The sequence below is a fragment of the Bufo gargarizans genome, chromosome 5 (assembly GCF_014858855.1).
Source record: "Bufo gargarizans isolate SCDJY-AF-19 chromosome 5, ASM1485885v1, whole genome shotgun sequence".
In the NCBI taxonomy this organism is placed as follows: Eukaryota; Metazoa; Chordata; class Amphibia; order Anura; family Bufonidae; genus Bufo; species Bufo gargarizans.
Genome location: NC_058084.1, coordinates 396242191 through 396254758, shown reverse-complemented (window position 1 = coordinate 396254758; position 12568 = coordinate 396242191). Strand labels below are relative to the sequence as shown.

Below are 12568 nucleotides of genomic sequence, written 5' to 3'. Positions count from 1 at the left end.
CCTAGACCTCCATGATGAGTTCTCCTGGCCACAACTCACCTCTTCATAATTTGACCAGTGGTATCATCAGGACTAATGTTTTAGCGAATCAAACTCCACTTCCTATTTTCAAATTCAATTAGCTGAGAAGCAGAATTTCCTCATGCTTAGTGGTAGCAAATCGATTTTGTTAAAAGCAAAGAAAAAAAGTCATTAAAAATTATACCTACCTCATCCATTTGCTCGCCACTGTCATCTTGCTTGAAGATCTTGCACAAAATCCAGTGTGTGGTGACGTATGATGTCATCACGGGCCGTGCAAGATTTCAAGCCAGATCTTACGTCAAGATGGTAGTGGCCGGCCTGTCGCTAGCAAATGGATGAGGCAAGTATGATTGAATTTATTTTTTAATTTTTATTTTACACAAGATCATGTATGAACGTGGCATCTGAGGGGTTACAATGACAGGGAGTGGCGCAGTCGCAGTTCCCTGTCATTGTACCCACTACTTACAAAGAATTGCACCCACTACTTACAAAGTAATTCGTCACAGAGCAATTTTTTTTTGTAAAGTTCAGCGAAGCAGCCAAATCGAATTCTGGAATACTTCGCTCATCTCTAATTAGGACCACTTGCATCATTGCATCATGCTGTATATACTCAGAACTAGTGATGTCATTGTTGTCAGGATTCATCTTGACAGTTCAGGTTTGTTCACATTTAAATTTTTTGAACAATTTATTTTGGTAAAAAAAATGATGTTATGATGAAATATTAGACCTTATTTATTACCATGGGAATAAAACTGATGCCACATTTTATTAACTTTTATATGTTATTTTACAATATTGGGGGTATGGTGAATGCTCCTCATCATACATAATCCTTTACCTAGATCTATGAAATTTCCATTAGACTTCATACACAAAAAGTATTACAGGCCAGAGTAGTATAGAACAGTAATATAGCACCTCAAGAAATCTGTGAGCCTATCCTGTATATCTGTGGCTATTTGTGTGCCTCTATTTAATACACACGAGGGAGATTTATCAAGACCATCGGTTTTTCTCCCATTTTGATATCCCCTGCACTGCTGGAGGAAGCACCAAACTTATTATGAGACGCAGGCACAAGGGAGATGATAAATCTTCACCGTAGTGTTTTTTCCACAATGATTTATATAGCTATATTCTTCCCTGGAGTGTTTGCTTAACCGGAGAATGCACCACCTCACAGAGGCACATTGAGTACCTAGAAGGTCTGTAATATAGACCTTTAAGGTATTACTGTAATGTGTATGTAATGTGTATAAGGCCTAATTGTCTGAGTCATGTGTGTTCACAAGAGCATAGTAATCAGCTTGGTTAGCCAATAGCTGGTTATGAGTGCCGTATTCCACCACTTTCCCGTTCTTAATCACTGCGATAATGTCAGCGTTCTGTATGGTGCTTAATCGATGAGCAATCACTATGCATGTCCGTCCTTGCCTGGCACTGTCCAGAGCTTGCTGCACAATCTGTAAAATATGAAAGTTGGTTGACAATTGCAATAAATCAAGTAGTGTGAAGTTTACATAAGAAAACAAATTATTTTAGGGATGCACTTAAAGGGCAGCTGTCAGCAGATTTGTACCTATGAAACTGGCTGACCCATGTTCATATTTGCCTGCCTTGCTGAGAAAAATGATGTTTTAATATATGTAACTGAGCCTCTAGGAGCAACTGAGGCTCTGATCTCTCTGCAACTGCCACACCATCTTCATTTTAATTGACAGGGTTGCAGAGAAAGCAGAACTTTTATGTCACATGTAATGAGGAGGGAATAACACCAGAGTATACACAGAAGGGAATAGGCCAGAGTCTAGGCCTCAAAGCTAAGGAAGAGGGAAGGTGACCTTCTAGGAATCCGTAGACCTCTCCCTGACTCCTGCCAGTATGAGTAGACCCAGGCGGTGGAAATACTTATACACTGGAACCTTAGCCCTGGAGACTCTGGAAGCCCTAGGAACGGTGGCAGGGAATGAGACTACTGGTTCCCTCCCAGATGAAAGAACCGGCATCTCCCTGAGACCTAGAAAACAACACACACAAGAAAACAACAAAATGCTAAACTAAATGCACTTATCTTTAAAGAAGAATAGAGGAGCAGGAGATCCAAAGGAACAACACATCAGCTCAACCAACACCAAGCAGGAAATATCAACCGCATGGTGAGCAGTGTGAGTCAGGACTAAATAGAGCCTCAGTAATGACCACAAGCTGCACCTCACAAGAGGTGTGGTCATTACTAAACAAAAAAACTGCAAGGTGAGAACAGAAAGACTGTCAGATAACCTCATGTGCTGCCAGTCTTTCAGATCTTCTCACCTCTGTTATGGGAGGTACAGTGACAGTATCCCCCCTCTACGGGTGACCACCGGACACCCAGGGCCGACTTTATCAGGATGCGCCCTGTGAAAGGTCTTCACAAGGCGACAGGCATTAACGTCGGTCGCAGGAACCCACATTGTTTCCTCAGGACTGTAGCCTTTCCAGTGCACGAGGTACTGAAGAGATCTACAGAGAATTTGTGAGTTCACTATCCTGGCAATCTGAAATTCAATGTTACCGTCCACCAAGACTGGAGCGGGAGGCAAGTAGGACGGTCGAACAACACTGCAAGGTGAGAACAGAGAGACTATCAGATAACCTCACGTGCCGCCAGTCTCTCAGATCTTCTCACCTCTGTCATGGGAGAGACTGTGACACTTTATGTGTATCAGCAAGTCCCCCCCCCCCCCCACCACCATAGCTCCTAGAGGCTCATTTGCATATATTGAATCTTCATTTTTCTTAGCAATGCGGGCACATATGAACATGTACATTTTTTTTAGCAGGGTCCTCTACGGTTTAAGGCCATATTTAAAGCCACTTATTTTCATTTTAGGTGTATTGAGGCAATAAAAATGTGGTTTTAAAAGTGTACATAGTCTTTACACTTCCCCATTTTATACTAAAGGGGTTGTCCAACGAAAAGTGTTGTACAGTTTTTGCATGCAATTAAAAGTTTTGTATAGCTACTGAGTTATTGAATAAAATGTATCTTTATAGCGCCACTTAATTTCTTATGTCTTTGGCTCACTGAGATGGCCGCACATGCTCAGTTTCATCTTTCAACTGCCTCCTGAGCTGTGATAGGGAGAGCATGGACACGCCCCCGATCTGCAGGAGAAAAGACACTCCCCCTTGAGCTGCCAGCTTGATATAAATCTAGCAGAGCAATGAATATGGAGATCTCTGGATCCATGTGAGGTGCAGGACTGGTTCTGGATTTGTTAGAAAGAGATTGTCATGTACTATATGATGTGTGATTTTCATTTCTTACATTATTCATGGGATAACCCCTTTAAGTATAGCTCCAAAGAAGAAAGTTATAATGTACATTACAGGTAAATATAAGAAAACAACACAGAAAAGGTAGCTTAGAAGTCATACATACAAAAAAACATGTACACAGAACAATTATAATGGCAGTGACGTCCCTACAGATCCTGCAAGTACATTATATGGCACCTCTGTAGGAATATAGGAGAAAAAACTGTTTGCCTCTATAAAATTAAGGTCGCACAGGGCCACAATAAATTTGTAATGTGTAAACATACCCTTACATTAACCTGCTCACGACCGCCGTACGCAGGATTGCGTCTTCTTGGCGGTCGTGCTCTTCTGGGTGGACGCGCCGGCGCGTCCTCACGCGAGACGCAAGATTTCCGGGTAAGCCGGCCCGCGCATGCGCATCGCGGGCCGGCAAAATTTAAAGAACAAGTTCGTCATCAACCTGCCGGCCACGATCATTGGCTGGCAGGTTGACGATTTTCAAAAAAACGAATCAGCAGCCAGATACCACATCATATTAGTAAATATGATGTGGTTATATGGCTGCTGTGCTCCTCTGCTCCTTCTTTTGGTCGGTTGGTTCCAGCAGAGGAGCAGAGGAGCACACATCACTGTGAGTACCCACCAACACCACACTTAGCCCCCAGATCACCTCCCAGCACCCGATTTAACCCTTTGATCACCCCGTCTTGCCCCTGTCAATCACTAGTGAAAAGGAAAAAAGTGATCAGTGCAAACTGTAACTTTTTTTTTTTCACTGGTATTGACCGTTAGGTTTTAGGTATAGTTTAGGCCCCTTGGTTAGGTAGTTTAGCGATCAGTTAGCGCCAAGCCCACCGCAGTCCGTTATTCGCTGATTAGCGTATCGCTAATCAGCATTTGTACTTTTATAGTATCTGAAAGTGATCAAAACTGATCACGGTCAGATCTATAATTGTATTAGTGTCACTTTAGTTCGCCCTCCACCCAAAACGCAGTGTTTGCCCGATCAGGCCTGATCGGTTGCCCATACGTGCGTTCGCCCACGCCCGCCCCACCGCAGTGACAAAAAAAAATTTTTTTTTTGATCACTGCACATTCACTTTACACGCACTGCGGCGATAAAAAAATCAGTTTTGATATTTTTATCAACCGCAGCGGCCTCCCTCTCAGGGAATACCCCTAAATTTAGTTGCCCAAATGTCTAACAGGGGGTATTCTTCTGAAGAGGCCTACAGGCTTCTGACCCAGTCGGATGAGGAGTGGGAACCCTCATCTGATGAATCCAGCGGGTCAGAATACGAACCTGTAGAAAGCAGTGGCTCTCTGACCCAAAGTTCGGACGAGGAGGCTGAGGTCCCTGATACCACCAGGCGTACCCGGCCCCGTGTCGCTAGACCGCAGGTTGCGCAGGATCCGCTTCAAGAGCAGCAGAGTGGGGCTGGTGCTGTCGGATTACGTGGTGAGGCATACACCAGCAGCCCAGCCCTTCCTGGACCTAGTACCAGCACTGCCGTACAACCTGGTGAAGTGGCGAGCACCAGAAGGGCAGTTGAAGCTGGTACGGTGGCACGAGCAGTAGTGACCCCGTCGCAGCCACCGCAAAGACGTGCCCGTAGAGCCCCTAGAATCCCAGAGGTGCTGGCAAACCCTGATTGGCAGTCCCCAACTTCAGCCGCACCTGTAGTTTTCCCTTTCACTGCCCAGTCTGGAGTTTGGGTTGAGACAGCTCAGATCGGTTCGGCCCTGGGATTTTTTGAGCTGTTCTTGACTGCGGAGCTCTTGGACTTAGTCGTGGCTGAAACAAATCGGTATGCCACACAATTTATATCCGCCAACCCGGGAAGCTCTTATGCCCAGTCTTTCCGGTGGAAACCAGTCCAAGTTTCCGAATTTAAAACTTTTCTGGGCCTCCTCCTCAACATGGGCCTGAAAAAAAAGCATGAATTGCGGTCATATTGGTTCACGAACCCAATTCATCACATGCCCATGTTCTCTGCTGCTATGTCCAGGACACGATTTGAGACCATCCTGCGTTTCCTGCACTTTAGTGACAACACCGCCTCCCGTCCCAGAGGCCACCCTGCTTTTGACCGGCTCCACAAAATTCGGCCCCTCATAGACCATTTCAACCTGAAATTTGCAGATTTGTATACCCCAGAGCAAAACATCTGCATAGACGAGTCCCTGATACATTTTACCGGGCGCCTTGGCTTCAAACAATACATCCCAAGCAAGCGCGCCCGGTATGGGGTCAAATTGCATAAGCTCTGTGAAAGGGCCACAGGCTATACTCACAAATTTCGGATCTATGAGGGAAAAGATCAGACCCTGGAGCCGGTCGGTTGCCCTGACTACCTGGGGAGCAGTGGGAAGACAGTTTGGGACTTGGTGTCACCCTTATTCGGCAAGGGGTACCATCTTTATGTGGACAATTTTTACACAAGTGTGGCCCTCTTTAGGCATTTGTTTCTAGAACGGATTGGCGCCTGTGGTACCGCGCGGGCTTCCCCCAACGGCTCGTTACCAACCGTCTTGCAAGGGGGCAGAGGGCCGCACTGTGTAACGAAGAACTGCTCGCGGTGAAATGGAGAGACAAGCGTGACGTTTACATGCTCTCCTCCATTCACGCAGACACGACAATCCAAATTGAGCGAGCAACCCGTGTCATTGAAAAGCCCCTCTCAGTCCACGACTATAATTTGCTCATGGGAGGGGTGGACTTCAATGACCAGATGTTGTCTCCGTATTTAGTGTCCCGACGCACCAGACGCTGGTATAAGAAGGTGTCTGTATATTTAATTCAATTGGCTCTGTACAATAGTTTTGTTCTCTACAGTAAGGCTGGGAGAACTGGATCCTTCCTCAAATTTCAGGAAGAGATCATCGAGAGCCTCCTGTACCCAGGAGGTTCCGTGGCCCCATCCACCAGTGTAGTTAGCCGTCTACACGAGCGACATTTCCCCAGTGTCGTTGCTGGTACCTCAAACCGGCCGCCACCCCGAAAAAAATGTTGTGTCTGTAGCAGGAGTGGAATAAGGCGTGACACCCGCTATTTCTGTCCTGACTGTCCTGACCACCCTGCCCTATGCTTTGGAGAGTGTTTTCGGAAGTACCACACACAGGTACACCTAGCATAGGGATCATCTCACCAGGACAGGCACACAGGGCTATTAGGGCCCATTCACTCACACAGCTGCTGCAAACCTCTCCTTTCACCTGGGACAAAGTGCATAACGCACTTCGCCACATCTTTGGGCGATTTGCGCTCTGCACATTGACCCATGGGGAAGGAGAGGTTTGTTCTATAAAGGTAAAAAAACTAAAAAAAAACAAAAAAAACACCAGTAGGCAAAAAGGTTAATGTTCAGTTAAAAAAGTTAAAGTTTATATGTTCTGTTGCAAAGTTAATAAAATTATTGCGTTGCGGCCTGTTTTTTTTTTTTTTTTTTTTTACCTTCCAGGTGGACCAACCGATCGACTAGCCGCAGCACCGATGTGCATTCTGACAGAAGCATTGCGCTGCTGTCAGATTACACGCAAGTCGGTGTATGCGGCGCTGCAAGACGAGATTTCTACTCTGCAGTAACAGATACGTTTGCCGAAGCATACGAGCTGAGGAGGAGGCGGCGTTCCTATGCTTTGGCAAACACTTTGTATGTAAAAAATAAATAAAAAAAATCCCGGCAATGATTTATTCATCCACATCGATTGATGTGAATGGAGAAATCTGGTTTGCCAGGGCATACGAGCTAAGTGGGTATGGATGTAGGGCGGAGCTCCTATATCCTGGCAGACGCCTTTCCCCTCCATTTTTTTTTTGGCAGAGATTTTTTCATCCACATTGATCGATGCGAATGAAGAAATCTGTGCCGTTCATTTTTTTCTTTCAGCCCAGAGGCTGAACGGAAAAAAAAATCTCATTACCTGTATGCTCAATATAAGGAGAATAGCAGAAACTCCTAATGCTGGCCATACATGTAATGATTGCGGAGACCCTCAAATGCCAGGGCAGTACAAACACCCCACAACTGACCCCATTTTGGAAAGAAGACACCCCAAGGTATTCGCTGAGGGGCATATTGAGTCCATGAAAGATTTTAATTTTTGTCCCAAGTTAGCAGAAAGTGAGACTTTGTGAAAAAAAAATCAAAAAAAAAAATCAATTTCCACTAAGTTATGCGAAAAAAAAAATTCTATGAACTCACCAGGCCCCTCATTGAATACCTTGGGGTGTCTTCTTTCCAAAGTGGGGTCACATGTGGGGTATTTATACTGCCCTGGCTTTTTAGGGGCCCTAAAGCGTGAGAAGAAGTCTGGGATCCAAATGTCTAAAAATGTCCTCCTAAAAGGAATTTGGGCACCTTTGCACATCTAGGCTGCAAAAAAGTGTCACACATCTGGTATCGCCGTACTCAGGAGAAGTTGGGGAATGTGTTTTGGGTGTCATTTTACATATACCCATGCTGGGTGAGATAAATATCTTGGTCAAATGCCAACTTTGTATAAAAAAATTGGAAAAGTTGTCTTTTGCCAGGATATTTCTCTCACCCAGCATGGGTATATGTAAAATGACACCCCAAAACACATTCCCCAACTTCTCCTGAGTACGGCGATACCAGATGTGTGACACTTTTTTGCTGCCAAGGTGGGCAAAGGGGCACACATTCCAAAGTGCACCTTTCGGATTTCACCGGTCATTTTTTACAGATTTTGATTGCAAAGTACTTCTCACACATATGGGCCCCTAAATTGCCAGGGCAGTATAACTACGCCACAAGTGACTCCATTTTGGAAAGAAGACACCCCAAGGTATTCCGTGAGGGGCATGGCGAGTTCCTAGAATGTTTTATTTTTTGTCGCAAGTTAGTGGAATATGAGACTTTGAAAGGAAAAAAGAGAAAAAAAAATAAATCATCTTTTTCCGCTAACTTGTGACAAAAAAAAAAAAAATTCTAGGAACTCGCCATGCCCCTCACGGAATACCTTGGGGTGTCTTCTTTCCAAAATGGGGTCACTTGTGGCGTAGTTATACTGCCCTGGCAATTTAGGGGCCCATATGTGTGAGAAGTACTTTGCAATCAAAATGTGTAAAAAATGGCCTGCGAAATCCGAAAGGTGCACTTTGGAATATGTGCCCCTTTGCCCACCTTGGCATCAAAAAAGTGTCACACATCTGGTATCGCCGTACTCAGGAGAAGTTGGGGAATGTGTTTTGGGGTGTCATTTTACATATACCCATGCTGGGTGAGAAAAATATCTTGGTCAAATGCCAACTTTGTATAAAAAAATGGGAAAAGTTGTCTTTTGCCAAGATATTTCTCTCACCCAGCATGGGTATATGTAAAATGACACCCCAAAACACATTCCCCAACTTCTCCTGAGTACGGCGATACCAGATGTGTCACACTTTTTTGCAGCCTAGGTGGGCAAAGGGGCACATATTCCAAAGTGCACCTTTCGGATTTCACCGGTCATTTTTTACCCATTTTGATTGCAAAGTTCTTCTCACACATTTGGGCCCCTAAATTGCCAGGGCAGTATAACTACGCCACAAGTGACCCCATTTTGGAAAGAGGACACCCCAAGGTATTCTGTGAGGGGCATGGTGAGTTCCTAGAATTTTTTATTTTTTGTCGCAAGTTAGTGGAATATGAGACTTTGTAAGAAAAAAAATAAAAAAGAAAAAAATCATCATTTTCCGCTAACTTGTGACAAAAAATAAAAAGTTCTATGAACTCACTATGCCCATCAGCGAATACCTTAGGGTGTCTACTTTCCGAAATGGGGTCATTTGTGGGGTTTTTCTACTGTCTGGGCATTGTAGAACCTCAGGAATCATGACAGGTGCTCAGAAAGTCAGAGCTGTTTCAAAAAGCAGAAATTCACATTTTTGTACCATAGTTTGTAAACGCTATAACTTTTACCCAAACCATTTTTTTTTTTTGCCCAAACATTTTTTTTTAATCAAAGACATGTAGAACAATAAATTTGGTGAAAAATTTATATATGGATGTCGTTTGTTTTGCAAAATTTTACAGCTGAAAGTGAAAAATTTCATTTTTTTGCAAAAAAATCGTTACATTTTGATTAATAACAAAAAAAGTAAAAATGCCAGCAGCAATGAAATACCACCAAATGAAAGCTCTATTAGTGAGAAGAAAAGGAGGTAAAATTCATGTGGGTGGTAAGTTGCATGACCGAGCGATAAACGGTTAAAGTAGTGTAGTGCCGAAGTGTAAAAAGTGCTCTGGTCATGAAGGGGGTTTCAGCTAGCGGGGCTGAAGTGGTTAAAAAAGGGCGCAAGCCAAAGATCTCTACTCAATTGATGGCAATATTTTCGTTTTCTATTGTTTTATTAGAATTTTTATTACCTTTTCACTTTCGGTATCTAGAGCAGAAGTGGCTTCATCCAGGAGTAACACTTTTGGCTTCCGTACAAGAGCGCGTGCAATGGCGATCCTTTGTTTTTGTCCACCTGAAAGCTGAGCTCCCTTATCTCCAACACGAGTGTTATATCCCTTCAATATCAAAAAGGCAGAAAACGTTTAGTTGGGAAGCAAATGGTCAACACTTTAAATCTAAGTAATATGATCTCAATAAATTACTTCTGGCAAGTTCATAATGAATGTGTGGATATTGGCTGCTTTCGCTGCCTCTATGACTTCTTCCTCTGGAACAAGTCTACTGTTGTCTCCATACTGAATATTCTCTTTGATGCTGCAGTCAAAAAGGATTGGTTCCTGTGACACAATGCCGATCTGCGACCTCAGCCACTTCAGATGTAAAGACGTGATGTCGATCCCATCAGCAAGCTAAAATATATCAAATATAATAGGTACAGTTACCATTACAAATGCCTTGTACCAGGGGCATACATAGAAATCATGGGGCTCCAGAGCAAATTCAGAATTGGGCCCCCTCTCCTCATACAGTAAGGCCTCGTTCACATTTTCATGTCCATTTGACCTTAAAACAACCATCCATGTTTCATCTGTAAAATTGTCTGTGAAGCATCTGTGTTTAGTGCATGTGGTTTGATTTTTTGCCCTCCGCGTGTCATCCATATTCCACAGACAATGCTCACAGCTGGTGGTGGCTCCACTGAAGTTATGTACAGGTGCCGGCTTCTCCATAACTTTGGCGCATTCCAGCACCAGGTTCCGAGCTGTCTTACATTTACACCATTTTCTATGCCTGTCCCCACACCCATGCCACACCTACAATTTTAGACCTGGCGTGAGCAGGGAAAAGTTGCAGATAGCGGCGCTACTAACTGTTGCACCGCCATCTGCACCTGAAATATGCCTAATTTAGACATAACTATGTGCATAACTTTTGTTACATCGGCATGCTGCATCTAAAGAGGTAAAATGGCATAATTGGCACTTGCTCCAGTCCTGCCAGCTTAACCCATGTGTCAGCTGTAGGTTATAGCTGACACCAAAAGTTAATGGCAGTCTCAACTCCATAACTGTGCTACCCATCTAGGGAGCAGTCCCTGCCTCTCAGTGTCCAATTAGAAATAGGATATTACTAATAGGGCTATAAAGGGCAGGGACTGAACCTCTCAACTTGACCATACAAGGGTGTATATGGGGGGTTATTATGTATACTGTACATGCCCTATATGTGTGCATTAATATACTGTATCCCACATTACACACTCAGCCAGCAGAGGCAGCAGTCAGCACATTGAGTGACTGTGTAAATAGACACTGACAGGACAGTGTGTGTGACTACACTAACAGTCACTTACAGAAATAATGGCTGTCTACCCCATCTGTGCTGGCTGAGGAAGAGCTCTGGGAGTAGGACCTGTGCTTCTGATGGCTTCTTTCTGTGCTGTCTCCAGTCCAGTTTCCAGGCTACAGATCACAGTGGTCAGAAGGTAAAGAGTCAGGAGGAGGTCAGAGCAGCAGAGCTCTGCTGGATGTGACGTGGGTCCTCTTTTTCTCTCTTCACAGGGCTCTGCTGCTTATTCTCTGCAATGGTGACCGATACGCAGGCAGGTGAAACAGCAGAGCCCAGAGCGAGATCAGGAGGCGGAGTTTAAAAATCAGCAGGTCAATAAGCAGTGCAGAGAGCGAACCATCTTGACCAGCTGTATATCCCAGGCACCATGGAGGAACCAATAAAATTAGAGATGATGCAGTTGGTGGGCAGCAGCAGAGGCAAGGAGGAAGCGAGGCAGGTATTCCAGTCAGAAAAGGGGCGGAGCTATTCAGCCTCCCTGGGCCCCCCAGACTGTCGGGCCCCATAGCAAGTGCGTGGTCTGCCTCTCTGGGCGGAATGCCAGGGCCTTATACACAGTTTACTTAAAGGGAATGCATCACATATATTTTTTAAAAATTAAAACCAGGTGCTGAAACATTCTTCTTTCTAATTAGTTTTTGTTTTGTGATTGCAGATTTTTTAAAATACTTATTTTACATGACCTGCTGTTAACAGCATTCACAGATATAATTTACAGCAGCCTAATGGACCACAGAATCCTTTAGTCTGAAGATCTTCATTGTCTTCCATGGGAGAGTATACTGGGCATAATCTGTAGCATATGCGGGGTCACTATGCGGCAGTAGGAAAAGGTGAGATATGGCCATTGCCTATTTTGACTTGTGTGATTATCTTTATTTAGGTGTTACCTGTCATTTTAATCCTACCAGTAATGATGATAATGAGATGACTTGTATAACGGCTCGGAGGTAAATCTGCAGCACAATCCACAGGGGACAGTGGAAAATGCACTGTGGATATATGGTAAACTTAAAAGGGGTTGTCCAAGTTATTTTTATTGATGACCTATCCTCAGGATAAGTCATCAATATCAGATCTGCGAGGGTCAGACACCCGGCATCCCTACTGATCAGCTGTTTAAAGAGAAGGTGTGCTGTGCCAGTGCTGCTTCCTCTTCATTCTTTACCTACTAGCCGTCGCATCTGCAGTGGTGAGCAGGTGTAATTACACCTAAGCCGTCCCACTGATTTCAATGGTAGGGCTTGTTTCTATAGAAGTGTATAGGAAGGAGCCGTCCCATTGAAATAAATGGGACGGCTTTGGTGTAGGGTTGAGCAAACCCGAACTGCAAAGTTTGGGTTCGTACCGAACTTTGCGAGTTAGGGTACACGGACCCGAACCCGGACGTTTTCCACTGAAGTTTGGTGTTTTTATTATTTTCCGTTATAACATGGTTATAACGGAAAATAATATCATTCTTAAGGCAGAATGCTAAATA

The 12568-nt window shown here is 44.2% G+C and overlaps 1 protein-coding gene across 4 annotated transcripts in view; it reads right to left on the bottom strand.

Annotated features, from left to right (window-relative positions):
* Positions 1-1053: 1053 nt before the first annotated feature.
* Positions 1054-12568, bottom strand: part of LOC122939270 (ATP-dependent translocase ABCB1-like) — a 403390-nt gene continuing 391875 nt past the window's right edge. For all 4 annotated transcript variants that reach the window (XM_044295338.1, XM_044295337.1, XM_044295339.1 and 1 more), the window contains 3 exons: positions 9942-10148; positions 9708-9854; positions 1054-1496 (listed from right to left, as the gene is read on the bottom strand). In XM_044295338.1, coding sequence (XP_044151273.1) covers positions 1296-1496; positions 9708-9854; positions 9942-10148 — 555 coding nt within the window. In that variant the 3' untranslated portion in view covers positions 1054-1295. The remainder of the gene's footprint in view (positions 1497-9707; positions 9855-9941; positions 10149-12568) is intronic.